The sequence below is a fragment of the Mustela erminea genome, chromosome 9 (assembly GCF_009829155.1).
Source record: "Mustela erminea isolate mMusErm1 chromosome 9, mMusErm1.Pri, whole genome shotgun sequence".
NCBI classification, from domain to species: Eukaryota; Metazoa; Chordata; class Mammalia; order Carnivora; family Mustelidae; genus Mustela; species Mustela erminea.
Window position 1 is genome coordinate 105,200,943 of NC_045622.1, and position 22,451 is coordinate 105,223,393.

Here is a 22,451-nt window from a genome sequence, read left to right on the forward strand (position 1 = left end):
CCCACTACCCACATCAAGGCAGTGTTCCTTCCTTCCCAAAGGCTGAGGAAGGAAGACCCCCAGGCTGGAGCCCCCCCCCCAGAAGACCCCGCTCCAGACAGGAGCGCCCTCCTCACCGCAAGATCGTGAGTGGGCTGGGGCCGAGACCTGAGGCCCTGTCCTCTGAAATGGCAAACATGTTTACAGGCTAAAAATACCCAGCAGCCAACTCTGCTGCCAGCCCTGGGGGCTGTGTCCCAGGTCCAGTTACCAGCACAGGCCATGGGGGAGGGAAGACACAGGCAAAGAAGTCCTAGCTGTGCCCAGACTCATACAATGGGCGCAGAAAGGTGGAGACAAACGTGTAGAAGTTCAGACAGGCATAGACACGCAAGGACAGACAAAGCAGAGACTTGGGCACCCGCATTCTAGATCTCTCTCTGTCTCTCACTCCTGTGTGCAAGTGCGTTCTCCCTCCTCCCCTCACTCCCTACCTCTGTCTCTCTCTCTCTCACACACACACACACACACACACACACACACACAGATAGGGACGCAAACCCACACCACACACATCACAAGCTTTCCAAACCCAGGCTTTCCAAAGTAGTGCCTCCTCCATTTTGTTCTGTACCCCTTTCCTCAAACCTACCCCTATTTGAAGAAAACACCTAAACTTTTCAACTTTGGGTTGCTTTTAAAAACCTGTAAGTACCAGGCCCGTGGGTGGCTCAGTCATTAGGTGTCTGCCTTCTATTTGGGTCCTGATCCCAGGGTGCTGAGATTGAGGCCCACATCGGGCTCCCTGCTTGGTGGGAAGCCTGCTTCGACCTCCCCCACTCCCCCCTGCTTGTGTTCCCTCTCTCTCTGTGGCTCTCTCTGTCAAATAAATAAAATCCTTTTTTTAACGATTTTATTTATTTATTTGAGAGAGATAGATCACAAGTGGGGGGGGGCAGGCTCCCTGCTGAGCAGAGAGCCCAATGGGGAGGGCTCCATCCCAGGACCCTGAAATCATGACCTGAGCTGAAGGCAGACACTTAACCGACTGAGCCACCCAGGCACCCCAAATAAATAAAATCTTTAAAAATAAATAAATAAATAGGGGCACCTGGGTGGCTCAGTGGGTTAAAGCCTCTGCCTTCGGCTCAGGTCGTGATCTCAGGGTCCTGAAACCTGCTTCCCCCTCTCTCTCTGCCTGCCTCTCTGCCTACTTATGATCTCCGTCTGTCAAATAAATAAATAAAATCTTTTAAATCAATAAATAAAAATAAAAACATGTAAATACCGAGCGCTCCTTATTTCCTTTAGTAATGGCTTTTTGATTATTTCATTGTCCGTAACATTTATTCAGCTTTTCACAAATGGAGCCAGAATACAGAGAAATGAAAGCGGGCCTTCATGCCCCAAGTCCGATAATCCTTGTTGACATTTTTTTTTTAATAAAATCAATGCCTCCATCTGGTGAAGAATGTAAACAATAGAGAAAGGGAGACCGGTAAACAGTCAGTGGGTCCCTCCTCTCCCCGGTCCCTCTCCCCAAAAGTAACCACTGTTCACAGTCGACTGAAGGATTTTTAACTTTATGACTCACCTGGTTCCTTGAAAGAGAAAGATTTCCCAGGACATAGTTAAAGGGGAGTAGATTTAGACCTAGGTTTTGGGAATTTGGGAAACATCGCTCCGCGGATAATCACAGAGACTTAGGGGGACAGCCAAAGGGCGTTGGGAGTTTGGAGGGAGGGTTTGGAGCAGGAGAGGAGCAGGGAGGGAGCGTGTGGGTGTCTACCTCCCTGGAGCATGGGCTCTGTCAGCCCCTCAGGAGTGAAAGAGCAGAGGCTAGTGTCCTGGGCTCACGGCCAACGTATCTGTTCATTGTTTGTTCTGGCCACCCTCTTGGTCAACAGAGAAGAAGGCAGGAGAGGCTGATTTGCAGAGCTGCTGCAGAGCTGGGATTACCGTCCAGGTTCTTCGTTCAGAGGTAGGAGCGACCCCGCTGGTGGGGGCTGGTCCTGGGGACGGGCTCCTGCCGAATTCCCAGCTAGGAGCTAGAGGCGGAGTAACCGAGACCCTTGCCCCATTTAAAGAAAAGAAAAAAACTGTGGTCTGTACCTGCTGGAACAGGAGCTGGGCTTTCCTAGGTCAGCTTCCTTGGCCCAGGGGAAGGGAATATATTCAACAACTTTCAATGGCTTAAGCGGAGACGCATGCTCTTTTGGAAATTTCTGCCGACCCTTCTCCTTCCGCCCTCTGCTGGAGCCCCCTCCTGCCCCTCACCCCTCACCCCCCAAAGCTAGACCGTAATGGTGATTTTGTCTCAGGCCACAGCAGGCCCTATGGTGTGTTAGCTCAATAAATCGTCACATGCTTGGGGACGAAATGGTCTCAGAAAGGGTTAGTGATTCCCCTAAAGTCACACAGCCCTCAGCAGCAGGAGTCAAAACTCCTACCCGCATCCAGGCTCCACGAGGGCAGGGATTTTCTTGTTCTTTGTTGTCTGCCCTGTGCCTGGAGCAGTGGCTGGCTTAGAGCAAACGCTGAAGAACTTTGCGGAATGAATGAATGAATGAATGAATGAATGAATAAACTCCAGGGATAACTGCCCCCAAAGTCCGTATCTTTTCCACAACAGTATCCTGAGCCCCACACTTCCTTTTACTCTCAAGCCTCCAGGGACCAATTCCCCCACTTACAGACCTCTCCGGCAGCTGCACAAACATTCACTGTGTGTGTAACACTAGGCCCCGGGGCCCGTGGTGCTGGTGGTGGTGCTGGTGCAGGGGATCAAGATCCTGATGGGTTGGGGCGCCTGCGGGGCTCAGTCGGTTAAGCGTCTGCCTTCAGCTCAGCTCGTGATCCCAGGGTCCTGGGATCGAGTCCCGCGTCGAGCTCCCCACTCAGGGGGAGCCTGTTCTCCCGCTGCCTGCCACTCCCTCTGCTTGTGCTCATGCTCTCTCTGTCAAATAAATAAATCTTTAAAAATTAAAAATTATAAATAAATAAATAAATAAGAACATGACAGGATGGCATCCCTGCCCTCATGGTGCTCCTTCCTGAAGGCAATGTATTCTGAGCTCCTCGCAGGCCTTTGGCTTTGGGAAAATGGGATATTGTCTTTTCTGCTATATCCTTTAAACTGACACTTCATTCCCCCAACACACACTCACGGGGGAATTTTTTTGTGGATACACACACAATTTTTTTAGTTAAAAGGAATCACCCCCACCCCCACCTCCATCTCAACTTTGCAAAGAAAACCTTTCTCTTTTGGAAGGTTTCAGATGCCTTGGTGAAAATAAGGGCCACCCGGGGGTCCAGGAGGACTTCCAGCCTCCTGCCTGGCACTCTGTCACATTTCTGAGGCATCTGACCCCACACGGGCCTGCGGGTTCATTGGCAAAGTCAGGTGAGTCCTAGAACTCGTCATCACTGGGATACCCCAGCTTCCCCAGAAGTTTTGTTCCCTCCCCCCGCCCCCTGCTGGGGGTTCCCTGATGTGTACATGCGTCAAGTGTGTGTGTGTGTGATGAACCTTGGGCTTCTCTGTTGCCAGGCGACGTGCCTCTGTTTTGTTCCTATTATGCCTGTTTCCATAGTAACGACAAAGGGAGCTCTGTGGGCAGGCCCCTGCCAGGGGGATTCCCCTTCCCCTCCCTCCTCGCCGCAGTCCCCTCCTCTAAAATCAGTGTATTACAGGGAAGACAAGACGCCCGACTGCTCAGAGAGTAATCATGGCTTTTAAACTGTGATCCCAGCAAGGAAATGAAGTGTGCAATCTGCAGTCTCTTTGAAAGCAGATTCCCCGCCCTTCCCAGGAGGGCCCTTTGGCGTGTCAGCCTTAGAAGCAGAGAAATGACTGTTACCCCTTCTTTGAGCCATCTGGGATCTCCCCGACCCCACCACCGCCCCATACACACACCCCCAGAGATGAGCGTCTCCGCCAAACATCAGCCCCTTCCATGTTCTCTTTCTTCCCTTCCTGATCTGTCTGTCCCAGTGAACAGCGAACCTATCGGGTGATTCTGGGATAAAGATATTACTGCCTAAGCAATTCTGAAACCCCCAAACTCCTAACCCAAACTCAAAATAGGAAGCCAAGTAAGTATCCCAGCTCAGTTCAAACCTCAGCCTGATTTTAAACCTCGGACTGCAAATAAGGAGTTCCTGAACCGCTCAGATCCGACAGCCGGGGTCCCGGAAACCTGCCCATTACACTCGGTCCTAATTGAAATCTTCAGGCCAAAGCAGAACCCAAGTCAAAGCTGATTAGAGAACGAGAGACGACACACAGGGCTCTGCGCACAGACTCTGGGAGGAAAGAAGGCACAGAAAGAGCAACCAGGCAAGAGAAAGGGCACACGACGTGGGCAAGGACAGCAGGGCAGGTGGACACGGTTGGTTAGAGAGATGGCCCGGAGGCCTGGGAGGTGCGGAGAGATGGAGAAGAGCGGGGAAATGTGGAGCTGAGATTAAGGAAGAGGCAAAACGCTATTGAACAGGGCTGTGAAGGAGGGAGCCCCCCACCCCCCAAAGTAGAGCTCAGAATTGGAGCTGAGGGAGGGAGCCAGAGCGAGCGGAGCAGCCTTGGCCCCAGCCAGCTCCGCTCCCCAGCAGGGAGCGGGGAATGAGGGGAGCCGCAGCCTCCTCACCCCCTTTTTTGGACTCTGCCTTTCCGCCACCCTTTCCCACTTCCTCTGCCTTTCCTCCAGTTCCAGGGGAGAAAGGGAGACCAGCCCGCTTTTCCCTCCCTCTGCTGCTTGCACTTCCCAAGTCCAGGCTAAGGAGATCAGGCTGAGCAGTGAGGGAAGGGCCTCGGCTGCCCAGAGCCTGAGTCACCACATAGTTGAGGTTCCTGTCACTCGAAGTCCCGCCTCTGCTACACCCTGTGCCCTCTGCCCGCCCCAGGACTTGGAGCGCTGGGTTGGGAGGTGGTGGCGGTGACCTGCCTTGGGACCTGCTCCACTTCTGGGCTCAATACCCAGCGAGGGCCGCTCCAGCCCTGGATGCCACGCTCTCTCTGCCTCCAAAACCAAGGGTGTGTGGTCTGTTCATCATCGTCGCCCCGCGGCTTTGGGAGAGGCGCCCTCCTGCTCTAGGAACCAAAGTGACTCAGTGAGTGGCTTCGAGAACTGTGGAAAGACTCACATGCACCCTTGATAAGTCACTTCCCCTCTCTGGGCTTGGTTCCTCCTGGGTAAAATAAAGGGACTACCTAACGCGGTGTCTCGGGCAATCCTGCATACGGTACATTCTGTAAGCCTGAGTCTCGCAGATGGAGTGTTCCCGCTGAGGGGGGTGGGATAAAGAGGCATGCTTGCTAACCCCTGTCCTAACGGGAGTGGGCGGGGTAGGACACAGGCACCTCCACAATAGGGCCGCCAACACCCTTGGCAACTCGGTGATTCAGGCCCCGCCGAGAGTGGGCCTGGCAGGAAAGCACCCCGTGGGTTCCCTGTGACTCAGGGGAAATGCAGATCTCCCTGAAGAATGACTGGCCAGGGGCCGCTATAACCAGCTCTATAGCTCGTCTCCCCAAGCACCTAGAAAGTTTCCGGTCCAGGTGTAGCCCCCCACACGCCCCACCCCCACCCCCGCCTTTGACGGGCGCTCTGGCCGCCTCAGCTGCTTCCACCCCGCCTTACCTGGCCCTGGCAAGCCTCTTCCCCTGGCCTTCAACTCCATAGCCCTCCCTGCCCTGCCATGTCCCCTCGGTTACCCTTTGGCTCTGCCCATCCTCACTATCCACCCCCATCCTGACGGAGCCAGCCAGATGATTGCAAAAGGGCTGAGCCAGCGGGAGAGGCCCTCACATGACAGCTGTTCTTGCTGCAGAGGGGAGGGGGCAGCTGGAAGTAGAGGGAAGCACATTCCATGGGAGATCCGATCAGAAATAGCCCCAAACCCTGACCGTCCAGCCCCTGCTCTGCGCCTGGCCTGCCCATTGTGTAAACAAGGTAAGGTCAGTAGGCTTCCCCTTTGGAATCCTGAGGAAATGTGGAAGGGGGGCAGGAAGGGGCAAGTTCCCGAAAGGGAGGGGGCTACAAGAATGAAAAGAGCCCAGGAACATCTAGAGACCCAGGGTCACCAAGGGCACCTTTGCCGCTTAGGCAGCCCCACATGCCCATGGGATTCTGCCTTTCCCAAGACATTCAATACAGCACAACGCCCAGCAGCCACCTTGACCGCCATTCCACCCATCCCTTGGGTGCTGAAGCTCTGGGACACCCCAGTAATTCCACTGCAGTAAAATGACAGCCTCCCCCGGGGAGCCATGCCAGCCTGATTAGAGCAAACAGACAGGAGCAGGTGGCTGTGTCTCTAACCTTTTGGGAACCCTGGTATTTTCAGGCCCCAGCATTAGGGGAGACATGCAGAAGAGGGGTGAGGACCCCAGAACTCCATTCAAATGCACAGGGGACCAGAGCAAGTCAGGGAAGTTACCCTCCAGTGTAGATACAGCTGGAGGGGTGGGCCAGGGAAGCCACAGCCACCCAGGAAAACCCCTTTGATGTGCAGAGGGAAAGTTTTGGGTTCTGAGGACAAAGAGTGCTGGTTGCCATGAAAACCACAGTATTAATTTCAGAAATGACTGGGTGGATCCTCCAAAACACTTTATTCCACTCCCTTTGACATTCTAGACCCTTCCCCCACCTCTCAAAAGGGGAAGTGGCACATTTGGGGCATGTGGGCAGCTGGTGGGCCGGGTCTGACCCAGTGTGCAGAGCAGCTGTCCAGCTCCAGCTCAAATAGGACATGAAAAAAAGAAGACAATCTAGGTCTTTCTTGGAAGAACTTTAAAGGCTTTTGGCTTTTTAATAAGTGACTTAAGCAGAGGGCCAACAAAGCTAAAACAAATAACTGCTTATAACCAGTATCTACCGGTTTCTACACAGGCTGAACCAAGTCTCAGGCGTTTCCATTCACACACTGGACTCGGTGCAGATTTTATCTGCGGCGAGGACATGGATGGCGCTGGAGAGTTATCACACTAAATGAAGTAAGTCAGAGAAAGACAAATACGCTATGATGTCACTCATAGGTAGAACTGAAGAAACAAACGAACAAAGGAAAAAAAGAGAGAGACAAACCAAGAAATAGACTAACTAGAGAGAACAAACTGATGGTTCCCCCTGCAGAGGGGGCGGGGGAGAACAGGGGATGTGGATGAGGGAGTGCCCTGATGAGCACTGAGCGACGTGTGTTAGTGTGAAATCACTCAATGGCACACCCGAAACTAACAGAACACTGTACGCTAACTATACGGAACTAAAATAAAGATTTCATCCGCAGTCAAATGCACCTGAGCCCAGACTCCTCTCCTTTCTCCACCTCCTTTTCTGGACGCTCTTAAGATTTTGCCCAGTAAGTGGATAAAACGGCTTCCTCCTTGCATCTCACTCTAGTTCTCCAAGATCACCCCTGTTCTCAGGCCCAGCCCGCTCCCAACTCCCCCTTCCCTTTTGGCCCCATGACGGCGGCTGGGGCACGCGCTGCAGCCTGGGCTCCCCGATGCCAGCTCCAGGTGGTGTGCTAGTGGCACAAGCCTCCCCGGCATGTCAGGAAATGGGCCCAACAACCAGAGACGTCCCCCTGGCGCAGGCGCTCACAGGCGCTCACCGGCCACGCCGAGGCGAGCCGGGCGGGGCCGGGAGGAGCGGGGGAGCCAGGCAGAGCTCCAACGAGCGCCGCCGGGGCCCCAGCCGGGATCGGGATAGGGAGGCCGCCAGTCCTAAGCACAGCCCCAAAGCCCCAGGCTGGGCGGTGACTCAGGGCTCCTCTGGGCAGGGCGGGACCGCACCAACTCCAGATGGCCCTCCCCTCTTTCCCTGCCCCACATCTGCCGCTAGAAACTCATGCTGTTAACCTCTTTTTTGCCCACCAGGGCAGGGCAGAAGCCCTCTAGCTCCATCTGGCTTCGGAGGCCGATAGCCAACCCACCCCAGGTCTCAACACCCTCCCCTTGGGCTGCCCCCCCCACCTCCGTTTGTGGGTACTGGCCGGCCCCCAAGCACAGGCCTCGTCTCATCCAACAACCTGGCCACTCTCCTCTGCACCAAACCACCAGACCCTGAGGCCCAGGAGGCAGGACGTGAGGATGAGTCACTCTTCCTGCAGTCCGAGGGAGGCTGGGAGGCGGGGTCCCCCAGCCCGGCCCAGTCCACATGCGGTGCCAGGTCTGCTGCGGCCCACCCAACAGAAACCCTTTTCCCCAGCTCGGCCCCACTTCTGGGCCTCTCTGACCTGCCCCTTCAGACCTTCAGAACTGGGGTCTCTCCAGACTAACTCCTCAGCTACCTAGAAGGTCAAGGATACCAGGAAGCGGGGGGGGGGGGGGGGGGGGGGGGTGAAGATTACACAAGCAGAGAAGCAGGGAGGTGTGGTGGGAATCGGAATCTGGGAAGGGAGTCTGACAGGTTAGGTGAGGCCCTGGCACCCAGTGCCTGGCCCAACCCAGCCAGCAACTAGCACTTTTAGATCCTAACCAGGAGCAGCCTGGAATGCTCGGAAGCAAGACAGGTGGCAAGTTTGGATCCAACTCCAGATGACCTGCCAGGGAGCAAACCCTGAGCAAGAACGAGCCCATCCTCGCCCAGCTGGATTCCACATGGGGCCTCTGCTCCGCCCATTCTTCCCAGAACCCTGGCTCTAGCCCAAGTACCCAGAGAGATGACAAGCCTGCCCCCTCCCAAGCTACCAGACCATCTGTACCTGGGAAGCCCACCTTCTTCGCCTCCCAGCTAAGCCCTTCTCTACGCTTGGACTAAGGGTGGGAGAGAAAGAGCACACGTAAAACCATAAACTAGCGACCAAAGGTTGAGTCGTGACTGTTTCTACATCTGCCTCAGAATGTGAATCAAACTGGAGCTTTCCAACTTCGCCGTGTGTAATAACACGGGGAAACCTTCGATGCTCTTCAGACAACAGAAACAGGAACAGTAGCAACAGTAGGACAAGACAGGAGGAACAAGAACCTGTGAGAAGGGCATTAAGCTCGAGAGAGAGAATATAGTACTCCCAGGTCTGAGTGGGGTTCTTAGGTGGCAAGTCAGGACGGTCCCAAGTTCCAGGAAGCAGCCGGGCACATTTCCAGCACGGGTTCCAGTGACAGCCACTGGGGTCAAAATCCCATCTCCACAAGCAAGTCTCTTAAATCTCTGAACCCCACTTCCTTGTGAGAAAGTAGGACTACCCCAGAGATGATCCACAGCCAGTCTAGAGCCAACAGGCCTGTTCTGAGTCGTCTGTGACTGGTATTCCTGCTTGAAATATTTCAACCAAGACCCTCAGTGCCACCACCTCCCTCCTTCCCAGGGCATCTGTGAGAAATAACATGAACTTCCTCCACAAACTGTGCTATCGTGCCTTAGCAATCTGGTCCTGAAGACTTAGGCAGTTCCAAAGCCCTATGTCACCGCCCAACCTAACTGCATCCGGCCTCTCCCAGCTAGGCCAAAAGTCAGTGATCACAGTACAGGCAGGGCGAATACAGTCAAAACAGAGAGACCTCTCCTCTACCCTTCTAAGACTCTCTCCTGCAAAAGGAGGTACTGCAGGCCCAGAAAATACTCTGCTTCAACATATCGACTTCCCTTTGAAGAAGCCATCACTCATAAAGGAGGCAGGACAGGTAAGAGTTCAATGTTCAGTTTCCTTTAATGACCCCCATCTCCCTGAAGGGTAGGTACAGGCAACTAGGCGACGGCAAGAGATGTTCATTTGAAGATCTTGCCCTGATTGAAGGTTTTGCCCACATGCTGGAAGGCCCCCTCCCAGGAAAAGTACTCTCGAACCAGCGTCTGGGTCTCCTCGCTGCCAGGATCCAGTTTCCGCCAGGTATATGACTCGTAGTCCACCTGCCAATCTGGACTCAGCTGGGGAGAGAAAGCCAGATTAAGCATGTGGTCAGGTTATCAGACACTGTCCCACACCTGTTACTTCCAGCTCAGAAGCATGTCATCAGATCCTAAAATGCCCGTGACCATGGCAGTCCTTCCTGTGCACATTCCTTGCACTCTCCGAATGCCTACAAGCACGGGAATGAAGGTGGACTTCCCACCCCCTTGCCCCACCCTGAAGAGACAGGCTCCTCCCCTACACCTTTCCTCACCGGAAAGGCAAGCTCCTGGCCTCGGAAGACCCAGACTCCAGAAATGGAGCTGCTGTTGTTGGTTCCAAAGAGGATGACACTGGCAAAGGCATTCTTCCTCAGTTTGTCCAACCGCTGGAACATTCCTGAAGGGGCGAGGGAGAACGTGCAGTCTTTAGAATCACATCACCCACGGCCTTGTTCCCCCCACCTGCCTCTTCCTCGACCCACTCTCTTCTTACCAGTGATGAGGTTGCAACTCATGAAGGTCTGCGTGAGCTCTTCAGGGAAGCGGTACTCAGCGTACCACAGAGACCAGCCGTCCTTATCAAAATGCTCCCAAAAATACGGCAGCGCCACAGAGAGTGTGTCCTCATTGGAGTACTTGCGCTTAAATTCGTCCAACACAAAGGTACTGAATGGAGGAAAAAAGCAAGGTCAATGTGGAGAAGGTCCCGCTGAAGCAACAAAGGGTTGCCAGGCTAAGAGAAACTAAGGGCAAATTTCACTAAAAATGTACTGGTTTAAAGGAAGAGGTCACTGGATTGGCAGATGTGTACAACCTTGCAAGGGAGGAGAGCTAAGGGCATATAGCCAGGGGCCAGGGCACTCCTCTGCTCCCTAACTCCCTAAGTCAGATAAGCTCCAGGAGGGTAGGACCCACGTGGGCTGGAGGGAAGCCCTGCTGGGAGGAAAGTGCAGCTAACTGCTGCCCCCTGGTGGAGACCCAGAATGTGCGCTCCTTCTCCGCGGCCACCCCCTCCAGGGCCCTTTCCCACTGAGTCACACTCAGTCCCTGAATCACCCAACTCTCCCCCGCCACCACCACAGGCCTCTTCGGGTTACACACACTACAGTGTGACAGCTATGTAACCGGCAAACGTTATCACAAGGCCTCCGCCCCAGACCTTACACCCGTGGCCTTGAGTCACTCTGCCCAGGAACAAGTCCAGATGCTGCAAAGACCTTAGGGTTAGATCCTTGCAGCAACTTGGCACAGTGCTGAGAAGGCTCGCTGTGCAGAGTCCCTCCCCTCACGGCAGGGTGCTCTTTCTTTTCTTTCCAGTTATAAAACCACATGCTGACTGAAGAAAATCACTGGCAATACCAGCAAACAAGAGAACTGATTAGTATGTTCGTGTACTTCCCGCTGGTGGCTCTCCAAAGACCATGTGTGTAGTTTTGTGCCTTTTATCATTTAATACGGTCACCCTACCGGGGATTCTTTTTCACAAATGTTTTTAAGATTTTCTATTTATTCATTTGCAAGAGACAACACGGGAACACAAGCAAGGGGGAAGGTCAGAGGGAGAGGGAGAAGCAGACTCCCCACTGAGCAGAGAGCCCAATGCGGGGCTCAATCCCAGGACACCAGGATCATGATCTGAGTCGAAGGCAGACACTTCATTGAGTAACCCAGGCGCCCTTTACAAATTTTTTTTTTTAAGATATTTATTTATTTATTTATTTGACAGAGATCACAAGTAGGCAGAGAGGCAGGCAGAGAGAGAGGGGGAAGCAGGCTCCCCGCTGAGCAGAGAGCCCGATGCGGCGCTCTCGATCCCCGGATCCTTAGACCATGACCTGAGCTGAAGGCAAAGGCTTTAACCCACTCACTCACCCAGGCGCCCCTTTTACAAATGTTTTCATGGCTAAATAATCCTCTACTGTATGACTGTGCCATAAACCTATTTTTAAAAACCCTTACTAAATGTTTAATTGGCTCCATTGTTCATTACTATAAATAATGCCAACAAACCCAGAATTAAAAACCATTCCTTTCCCTCTTCCCAGATAAGGTTAAGGGGGGTGACCTGCCCACTGTTAGAACATAGCAAAGCAGATGCTGTCCTTGAACCCTGGGTCCTATGGTCCTTCCCAAAAATACGACGGAGACCTCCTCTGAGGAGCTTCTACCCCAACCATCTGGAAAAGGGACCAGGGGTTTTTTTCTTCACACCTTCCTGAGCTGTTGGAACTTCATAATTTATGACCATGTTGTACCCATTTCCCCCCAAATGAGGACAAGCTCTGAACCGCTCTGGAAACAAGTGTAGCTGGAAGGCCTTAAAAGGACTGGAACTGGGACACTTGGGTGGCTCAGTTGGTTAAGCGTCTGCCTTGGGCTCAGGTACCGATCATAGAGTCCTAGGATAGAGCCGTGTGTGGGGCTTCGTGCTCAGCAGGGAGTCTGCTTGCCCCTCTCCCTCTGATCTTCCCCCCCTGCTTGTGCTCCCTCGCAAATAAATAAAATCTTTAAAAAAAAAAAAAAGAGCCAGAACCAACTATTGACATATAGCAGCCTTCATCTTTGAAGACATTACCTTTGCATTAAAAATCCTACAGAAAATCTCTTGCCAGCCCAAAAGAGAACCACAGTAATACTGCTAACTGGTATGAACCTGGGCACCTGGGTGGCTCAGTGGGTTAAGCCTCTGCCTTCGGCTCAGGTCATGACCTCAGGGTCCTGGGACGGAGCCCTGCATCAGGCTCTCTGCTCAGCAGCGAGCCTGCTTCCTCCTCTCCCTCTGCCTGTCTCTCTGCCTACTTGTGATCTGTCAAATAAATAAAATCTTAAAAAAAAAAAAAGGGGGGCGCCTGGGTGGCTCAGTGGGTTAAAGCCTCTGCCTTCGGCTCGGGTCATGATCCCAGGGTCCTGGGATCAAGCCCCGCGTCGGGCTCTCTGCTCAGCGGGGAGCCTGCTTCCTTCTCTTTCTCTGCCTGCTTGTGATCTCTGTCTGTCAAATAAATAAACAAAATCTTAAAAAAAAAAAAAAAATAAAATAAAAAATAAAAAAATGGTATGAATCAATATTCCCAAAAGGATGTAAGTTGGTTTTCTTTAAACTCAATTACATTATATAATTTTTTAATTTTTAGATTTTATTTATTTATTTGACAGAGAAAGACACACAGAGAGAGGGAACACAACAAGCAGGGAGAGTGGGAGAGGGAATAGCAGACTCCCTACTGAGCAGGGAGCCCGGCATAGGGCTCCATCCCAGGACTCTGAGCCAAAGGCAGACTCTTAACAACTGAGCCACCCAGGCACCTCAGGATATAAGTTTATTAACAATCTTCAGTCTACTAGTGATTTATTTTCTGCCCAAAATATACATACCTAATATATGTGAAAATCTCTAGCTAACAATTAACTGGGTCCATGTTACAAGAGCACACGTAACTCAGGTTAGTTATCACAGCTTATGTACACACACCAAAACTCCTGCTCATTCCTGACCTGTCCTTGTATTAGGTTCAAGGTCAACCACCTCAGTTCAAAAAGAAATACATCTGTAAAGAGAAGCTGCATGTGGAGGCTTCCTTGGTCATGTATGAAGTGCCTAGGCCCAAGATTACACTTCTTTCTCCCCAAATGGGGAAGAGCAGTGCCCACTGTGACCATCTGTGCTAGGATGCTCATCATTTACAAGTCCCCGTGCCCCTATTCTGCCCACCAGCAGTGTGCACCTTCATGCTAATTTATGCCATAAAAAAACATTACAGGGGCGCCTGGGTGGCTCAGTGGGTTAAAGCCTCTGCCTTTGGCTCAGGTCATGATCCCTGCTCGGCAGGGAGACTGCTTCTCCCCGTGTCTCTCTCTCTGCCTGCCTCTCTGCCTACTTGTGATCTCTGTCAAATAAATAAATAATCTTAAAAAAAATTTTTTTTTTTTAATTTTTAAAAAATGTTAAAAACCATTACAAGGAGAGCCTGGGCAGCTCAGTTAGTTAAGCACCTGACCCTTGATTTCAGCTCAGGTCATGACATCACAGAGATCAAGCCCCATTTGTGAGTCTGCTTCTCTGCCTCCCTCTGCACGCCCTCCACAAAATAAAATCTTTTTTTTTTTTTTTTTAAGATTTTATTGTCAGGGAGAGCGAGCGAGCGCAGGCAGACAAAATGGCAGGCAGAGACAGAGGGAGAAGCAGGCTCCCCGCCGAGCAAGGAGCCCAATGAGGGACCTGATCCCAAGACACCGGGATCATGACCTGTGCCAAAGGCAGCTGCTTAACCAACTAAGCCACCCAGGCATCCCCACAGAATAAAATCTTAAAAAAAAAAAAAAAAAAAACACCATTACAAAACGGGGGAGGGTGAACCCTGTTGAACCCCAACAGACCAACTAGTGAGATGGTGGACAGCTTTGGGAAAGGCAGAGTGAGTGAGTGAGAAAAGCAGGAGCAAGAACTGCGTGAAGTGGCCGCTGACAACAGAGGTCTCCTAATGCAATTCTAATGAAACGCCAGGGCACTAGCTGAGGACTTGAGTACAGAGAGCAGGCAAGTACTGGATGCCCCCCTTCTAGGAAAACCAACAAGCTTCCTTTCACTGTATTCTTTTCTTTGAAGAACCCTAACCTTTACTGAAAAGGCTGGCAGTGGATGGGGTGAGGACCATCCCATCTTCTTCCTTCTTGACGGGTTCTATTCCCCCATCTGGGAAACAACGCAGCAGACACGCACTAGGGAGTCTCGGTCACCGTCCCTTCTCAATGAGGATGTTTATACCGTTTGCTCACATAGGGCGCCTGGGTGCCTCAGTCAGTTAAGCGTCTGCCTTCGGTTCTGATCATGATCCCAGAGTCCTGGGATGGAGCCTGAGAGCCCCACATCAGGCTCCCTGCTCAGCGGGGAGTCTGCTTCTCTCTCTCCTTCTGTCCCTCCCCCACTGCTTGTGTGCACACGCACCCTTCTCTCTTAAATAAATGTTTTTAAAAAATTTACCCAATTCTTGAGGATAAATTCAAGAAGTTGTTTTCCTTGCAAACAAGACATCTTTCAATTTTATATGGACAACCTAAAATGGTCCTCGCTATGAGAGGGGAACACACAAAGGCAAAAACTGGCCTTCTTGAATCCCATGCCCCCTTCCCTCTAATATCCTTACCTCTTGGGCAGGTGAGCGAAGGGGTCCTTGGCCTTGGGCTCAGCAGCCAATGCCTGTTCACATTCATCCATCTCCTCCTCAGGAGCAGGGGCAGCAGCCTTTTTCTCCTCTTTCCGCTCAGCCTGGGGCTTCTGCTTCTCTTCCCGAGAACCTTTCTCTTTCCGTGGGGTGTCCTTTTTAGGCTGGCTCTCTGCGAACTTTTTAGCTGGCTCAGAGAAAGGGAGAAAAGTCAGCATCCTGCCTCTCTCCGTATGCCTCTAAAGGCAGTGAGCAAGGGAACGGAAACCCACTGGCAGGGCAACGGTGGACTCTAAGCTCCGCACTGCTCTGTCACCCGCTCCCTGTATGTCCTGCAGCACAAACACAACACTCAGCAACAAACACACACCTGCACTACGACTCCTGTTATGTGAACACTAAGGAGGGAAGAACGTATGCCTGTAAAACACAGGACACTACATAGGACAGCCCGCATTCTGTGGGTCCACGGAACCCAGAAGCCTGATGGGAAATCAAGGGATGGAGACTGAGCGAACAGCCCCGAGCCGGGCCAAGTGCGCCTCTACCTCCAGACTCACCATCGAACTGGGCCATCTTCTCACAGAGTTTCACCTCCCCCAAGACAGCCCGGAACTGGGGCTGGTTAATGCAGGTGAGGAACCAGCGGTTGGTATTGGGGAAGGCCTGGCGGAAAGAAGGCTCCAGGACCTGTCAGCACATAAGGGTGGAAGCAGCAAAGGAGAGAAAGGTCTTGAGGGGTTTCAAGTCCGAAAGCTTTGTTTTTCTCTACACCAAAGCTCCACCTTCTCTCAACCCGAGAGGGCAGCTCCCTAGAACACCATCTTACCCTGGAAGGCTACTTCCCATGTACCCTCCTCTTTTTAACACTACAGTCCAACTTAATGGATACCTGATCCCATTCTTCGTTTACTACAAATCGACCTGGTAGACATGTTCATATGGCACCTTAGCCCTTTTACAAAACCACGTCACACCTACACATTCCAATCTCAAATGTCATGTGTCAGGGCGCCTGGGGGGCTCAGTCAGTTAGGTGTCTGCCTTCAGCTCAGGTTATGATCCTGGAGTCCCGGGATCAATCGAGCCCCCGGTGGGGCTCCCTCTCAGTGGGGACCCTACTTCTCCCTGTCCTTTTGCCCTCCCCCCAGCTCATGCTCTTTTTCTATTTCTTTCTCAAATACATCAATTAAATCCTTTAAAAAAAAGTTACATGTCAAACTAAAAACAGAGGTGGGGCAACACAGTTACCAATACTCCTTTTGCCAAATAAACAAGGTAACAAACTATCTACACATGATACATATTTTTCTTTCACCAAACTTCAGGACCTAGCAACATTCTTAACAAAAAAAAAAAAGCAAAAAGTATTTCAGAATACCAAAGAGTCCTTTAAACTAAACTTAGCTTCGCAACAAACTCCTTTACCACCTTTTTTTTTTTAAGATTTTTTTTAAATCCATTTGACAGACAGAGATCACAGCAGGCAGAGAGGTGGGCAGAGAGGGGGAAGCAGGCTCCCTGCTGAGCAGAGAGCGGATGCGGGGCTTGATCCCAGGACCATGAGATCATGACCTGAGCCGAAGGCAGAGGCTTTAACCCAATGACCCACCCAGGCACCACTCTTTCACCATCTTTTAGTTTGCTAAGATCAGAGCAAAAATAATCTTTGTCATGGAAACAGACTAGAGCAGTCAGTTCTATAGTACTGGTTCTACAGTATTTAGGTTTTCTTTTCTTTCCTTCATTTTTTAAAAAATGATTTTTTTTATTTATTTGACAGAGAAAGATCACAAGTAGGCAGAGAGGCAGGCAGAGAGAAAGAGAGAGAAAGAGAAACAGGCTCCCTGCTGAGCAAAGAGCCTGATGCAGGGCTCAATCCCAGGACCCTGAGAGATCATGACCTGAGCCAAAGGCAGCGGCCCAACCCACTGAGCCACCCAGGCGCCCCTGGATTTTCTTTTCTTTTCTCTTAAGATTTTTATTTATTTGAGGCGCCTGGGCAGCTCAGTTGTTAAGCGTCTGCCTTCAGCTCAGGTCATGATCCCTGCCGGGGGTGGAGCCCCCATCCGGTTCCCTGCTCAGCTGCAAGCGTGCTCCTCCCTCTCCCACTCCAGCTGCTTGCGTTCCCTCTCACTGTCTCTTTTTAAAAAAAAAAAAAAAAAACACACACACACACATACAAAACACAAGGGAACACAAATAGGTACTTTTTTTTTTTTTTTTAAGATTTTATTTATGTATTTGACAGACACAGATCACAAGCAGGCAGAGAGAGAGGAGGAAGCAGGCTCCCCGATGAGCAGAGAGCCCGACACGGGGCTCGATCCCAGGACCCTGGGATCATGACCTAAGCCGAAGGCAGAGGTTTTAACCCACTGAGCCACCCAGGCGCCCACAAGTAGGTACTTTTTGCCCCCAGTTATCACACTACTATTCTGGCTAGTATCAGTCCAAGAGCTGCTGGGACACCTGGGTGGCTCAGTTGGTTGGGCCTCTTGTGATCTCTCTCTCTCTCAAATAAATAATTTTTTTTTTTAAAAAAAGTGTACCAGGGCACCTGGGTGGCTCAGTGGGTTAAAGCCTCTGCCTTCGGCTCAGGTCATAATCCCAGGGTCCTGGGATAGAGCCCCATGTGGGGCTCCTTACTCAGTGAGAAGCCTGCTTCTCCCTCTCTCTCTCTACCATTCCCCTGCTTGTGCTCTCTCTCTCTCAAATAAATAACTAAAAAAACTTTAAATTTTAAAAAAAAAAAAATTTTTTTAACTTTAAAAAAAAAGGGGGCGTCTGGATGGCACAGTGGGTTAAAGCCTCTGCCTTCTGCTCAGGTCATGATCTCAGGGTCCTGGGATCGAGCCCCACATTGGGCTCTCTGCTCGGCGGGGAGCCTGCTTCCTCCTCTCTCTGCCTGCCTCTCTGCCTGCTTGTGATCTCTGTCAAATAAATAAAATCTTTACCAAAAAAAAAAAAAAAAAAAACTTTTTGAAAAAGAAGTACTGCTCTGCATTCAACACGTCATGTTCTCTGACCCACTAACCTCAAGACTAATTACCACCTCACTGGTTTTATAACTTACAAGGAAAAGAACTAAAGGAATTCTCTCTCTCCCTCTCTCTCTCACACAAACACACACACCTCTACCTACAACTAGTCAGTAATGAAACCAAAAACTGAACCTAGCCTACCTCCAAAAGACCTTGGTACTGAAGCTACCAGCCCTACCTAAATCTTTACAACTAAACACAAGCACAGCTGGACTTCCCAAAAAGTACAGAAACAAACTAAACACCTTCCCTGCCAAACAGAAAGTCAGGAAACAGAACGTCACCTAACTTCTCAGGAGGGAAAGCAGTCAGGGTACTCAAACTTGAGATCCCTAGTTGTTACCAGACACACACTCATATCCAAGTCCTTGGCAGAATAAGGGTAACCTGGAAGAATCATTTGTCACTTCGTTTCTACCCTCCCTCCCTACCCTCTACAGACGTGATACTTTATAAACGTCACCTGTTTATAGAGCCACAACAGGGTGCAAACAACTGTGATGTCAGCCAGTGTCACACGTTCGCCCACCAGGAAAGTCCTCGTCTTCAAGTGAGCATCCAGTAGGCCCAGAATTCGCCTCACTTCCTCCTTTGCATTCTCTGTGGCCTATTGATTTAAAATGATCAAAAACTTAATAGCAGGTCCCCATCCCTTTCCCTGCTCCCCTCCCCCTAGCAACAGAACCAAGGTTGGTTCTGTTTCATTTCATTTCATTTCATTTATTAAATTCTGGCTCATTCCCATCCCCTCTCAATGGAGTCAGATCCGAGATCATTCCCAATGTATGACAAATGAAGCTCTCGACACCAAATTTCTTCATGGTGGAGTCTAGATGAATTTCCCACTACACTGACCTAGTACTTTATCTTTGGATTTTAGAAGGGACCTCAGAGATCACCTGGCTTAACCACTCCCCTACCATTTGGGATAGCTTTTCTACAGCAGAGGTCTCTTCTCTGACCACTCTCAATAGGCACCACTTCCAGTGGATCTGTGTGACAAAGAACCCAGATACCATCAACCATAGTGCTCAAAATTCACACCCTGACGATGAGGTCTTTAATTATCCATATATTCTTAGCATCTCCTTTTCTCAATCTATTTTATTTCTTACTCCCTGACACTCAGGAATTGATGCCATCCCTGCCCTTGGCTTCTCCCCCAGTCCCAAGGCTTACCTGCTTGTTGTGGTGCATGATGCCCAAGGTGGGGAAGACCCAGGTACTGGCTGGGGGCACTATGTCGCTATCAGCAAAGCTCACCCACTGCACCACCTGGGCTGCTGCCTCGGGAGTACTTCCCCGCAGCTCCTCATTGCTCACTGCAGAGGCAGAACACAAAGGTCAGAACTTTGGGGTCATGCCAACATCAATCCAAGTCCATGAAAATTCCTCTTCTACACACTCCAGCTCACCCTCATCCTCTCCTAACTCCTTCATTCCAGATCTTCCCATTCCCACACCCACTGCAAATTACCATAGTAGGCAATGGCATTGCTCTCGAATACACAAAATCCATCGTCACCCTCAAATGCTGGAACCTGGGACAAAAGAGTCAAAAAGATAAGTAAAATTCAAAAAAATCAGTAAAATTCACAGTAACTTTTCACTAGCCAATCTCAGGAACTCCAATCATTTTGGATAAAAGTTCTTACATAAGGCTGACAACCCTTACTAAGCAAACTATTGATAAACACTACTGGTACTAACTCTAACCCATGAACTAGAAATATTTAAGTAATTTGCTATATCTTACAATCTAAACTCTCATAAGAAACCACAAAGATTTAGGTATTATGTCTGTATAAAATCCCCCAATCAAATAGGCAAAAGATCAAAAAACTACGTGTCATATCTCTGTCCATGTACTTGAAAGGATGGCTCCCCACACAGCATTTGTCGCCTCTCTGTTTAGCAAGGTTATTTGTGGATCTCTGTAAGCCCCTTGGTCCGCTCAGGGCAGATACCTGATACATTTCCACCGCAAACAATCAAAACTCTCTCCCACAAACACAAAGCAACCTGTGAATTTTATAACAATCACTGGACAGCTCTGCATTACTTCTAACTACATGTAAATCAACATTTATCTCAAAATAAAAAGAACTTTAAATCACTGAAATGTTTAAAAAAAAAAAAAAGTTATATGGAAAGCTCCCTTTTAAAGATGGAGACCATCTTCAGAGTGAGACAATCTCAGGGCTCCTTGAGTTCTCGGGACCAAAGACGCCTGTGCACTTTCTTACTTACCTTGCCTGCAGGAAATTTACGGAGAAATTCAGGGGTGCGGTTGGTTTGGCCAAAGTGGAAGTGGGGTGGTGCGGAGAGCACGCGGACCTGAGCCCCGCTGTACTGAGCAGCAATGAGGGCCTTGAAGGCCCTCCAGTTTTCAGGATATGTGTACAGGGTCTATGGGGAAAAGGAGGGTGGTATTCATGAGCAAAAAGGTCCCAGTCCTAAATGTCATCTCCCAGGATCAATTCCTGCGTTATTCCCAACCTGCTCAACTCACTTTTACTCCCCCGGTGAACCGAGCTCTCTAGTATCTGTCGTGTGTAATCAGAGTCCTCTGAAATACCGAAGACAGAACTACACACCAACTGCTAAATAAAGCTTGCTGACAGGCTTGACCTTCCCTAAGGAAGGACATCTCTAGAATCATTCTCACCTCACATATATCTGTCCAGAAACCCAGAACTTGTAGCTCGCTCAGACTCCACCCGCCGACAAACATACACTCCTCCCTTCCCGGAGCCTTGGTTTCATTCATTGATGGTTAGCGAGTACCTGCCTACTCCACTGCTGAGCCGCGCACCCCTTCCAAAGCAGCACCCTTGTGTCTCACACACCCCGACCGCTTCCAAGTTCCCCTCAGAAGAGCCACGGAGAAACCGAATGGCATCTTCTCTTCCTAAACCAACTCGTTCTCCCCAAAGGACCACTCCTTCTTGTCACGCGTCCCGTCCCTCCGGTCCTGTCCCGCAGTGAGTTCCCCGGCGTTGCCTTCTCCTTCTATTAACCCGGCCAGCACGTTCTGACTCCCCCGTCCGGATAGTCCTCCCATTCCCAAACCTCCCCGCTGGACGACCCTCAACCGGAGACAGCCGTACCTGCCCACAAAGACCCTTCTAGTCACCCCGTCCCTGTGGCTGCCCCACAAAACGGTCGCAAAAGTTCTGTCAACCTGCCCGGATCCCACGTCTCGAGGCGGCAACGAACCCGAACCCCTTTCTCAGGCCCCAGACGGCCAGGATCCGACATCTCTTTTCTCCTCTATCCGAGACCCTTCCACCTCTTTGGCCTCCAAGAGTCCCAGCCTCAGTTCCCCTCCAGGGCCTGGAAGCCTTGCACTCCAACAGTACGGTCTCCAGACCCCGGATCACTTCCCCACTCGCCTCCAGAACTCCTCTGACCCCGGAGAGCCCTATTCCGGCAGAGGATGGCGTCGGATACCGCGACCTGGATCGCCGGAGCCGGCAAACTTACCCCAGCCGCCATGGTGATTCCGCAGAGAAAGGGGGTGGGGCTCTCGGCGCTGCCGCAAAGTAAGCCGTCAGGGAGAGGAGCGGGGGAAGGGGAGAGCCGTGGAGAAGCAGCAGCCGCAAAGCGAGGACGCCACAGAAGACATACGCACGACAGTTCTGTATCCCGCGGTGGCTGAATTGGAAAAAGAAGGGGGTGGGGCCTGCTGTTCTGCGCAGAGAAAGCTCGCGCCGGCGCAGTGGACCTCCTGGCTGGCCCGCCCCTCGGGCCTGGCCAATCCGAGTCCCGACGTGGAGGTTGAAGGCGCGGAGGGTAAACTGTGAGAACCAGCTGGAAAACCTCCCCTTGTCTGCGACGAGGCACAGCTGCCAACTCCGCGCCAGCGCCGGCTCCCAGAGGCGTTTCCCCTCCAGCTCGGGAACCCGCGGCGACTGGACGGACATCCTGCCGGGCCCCTAACATCAGGACTGTGGGACCCTCAGAGAGCGGAAACAAGTCCTGTGTGGATAAGCCCATTTGTTCCCGCTCTGGGTTTTTTTAGAGAGGATGAATAGCTAACCAGAGCCCAAGTCAGAAACCCTGCCAAAGTGATGTTTCCTCCCATTAAACCACCCTGCGGCTCTGCGATGCGGTCCTGCAAGAAGGGCCCTGGTAGCGGGCCTGAAGCAGTGGCGTGCCCTGCGGCCGGGGAGTGCGGAGGGAGAACACAACGCATCCACGGTGCATCCCTTCCACCCGTCACCCTTAAGGGCTGCCAGTTTACCCATGATTGGCTGCCCTTTACCCACGCTCGGGTCGGAAAATGTTTCCCCCATTTTAATCAGAACAGAATGAACTCGGTTAAGTGAGAGAAGAGCCCTGAACCCGTTTCAGGCCATCACCGTGGAAGTCCGGCGGCAAGCTACATTCGGAGGCAAACTTGGTACTTCTGCCCGGTGCTGCCCCAGCCG

General features: G+C 51.4%; 2 protein-coding genes across 2 annotated transcripts; one reads left to right on the forward strand and one right to left on the reverse strand.

The window, feature by feature from the left end:
• The first annotated feature begins 1,779 nt into the window (after nt 1-1,779).
• Nucleotides 1,780-7,708, forward strand: LOC116599980. The gene is made up of 6 exons (XM_032359914.1): nt 1,780-1,843; nt 1,887-1,960; nt 4,218-4,321; nt 4,885-5,091; nt 5,812-5,938; nt 6,873-7,708. The coding sequence occupies exons 1-6, from the start codon at nt 1,780-1,782 to the stop codon at nt 6,969-6,971; spliced, it is 675 nt and encodes a 224-aa protein (XP_032215805.1). The 3' UTR covers nt 6,972-7,708.
• Nucleotides 7,709-9,610: 1,902 nt separating this feature from the next.
• On the reverse strand, nt 9,611-21,630 carry EEF1G (eukaryotic translation elongation factor 1 gamma). Its single transcript, XM_032357051.1, has 10 exons — nt 21,505-21,630; nt 20,269-20,427; nt 19,496-19,559; nt 19,198-19,340; nt 18,482-18,625; nt 15,535-15,664; nt 14,957-15,161; nt 10,309-10,481; nt 10,088-10,212; nt 9,611-9,851 (listed from the first exon to the last, which is right to left on the reverse strand). Exons 1-10 carry the CDS (start codon nt 21,514-21,516, stop codon nt 9,693-9,695), a joined length of 1,314 nt encoding a protein of 437 aa, XP_032212942.1. The 5' UTR covers nt 21,517-21,630; the 3' UTR covers nt 9,611-9,692.
• Between the last annotated feature and the right edge of the window lie 821 nt (nt 21,631-22,451).

Excerpts from the sequence above, each read along its gene's own strand:
- LOC116599980 (XM_032359914.1), top strand. The coding sequence starts at position 1,780 with ATGGGCTCTGTCAGCCCCTCAGGAGTGAAAGAGCAGAGGCTAGTGTCC. Across the intron at positions 1,961-4,217 it reads TCCAGGTTCTTCGTTCAGAG|GCCAAAGCAGAACCCAAGTC; the intron begins GTAGGAGCGACC and ends TGAAATCTTCAG. Across the intron at positions 5,939-6,872 it reads CATTGTGTAAACAAGGTAAG|GCTGAACCAAGTCTCAGGCG; the intron begins GTCAGTAGGCTT and ends GTTTCTACACAG.
- EEF1G (XM_032357051.1), bottom strand. Across the intron at positions 15,665-18,481 it reads TGTTGTGGCTCTATAAACAG|GTCCTGGAGCCTTCTTTCCG; the intron begins GTGACGTTTATA and ends ATGTGCTGACAG. Across the intron at positions 15,162-15,534 it reads GAAGATGGCCCAGTTCGATG|CTAAAAAGTTCGCAGAGAGC; the intron begins GTGAGTCTGGAG and ends TCTCTGAGCCAG.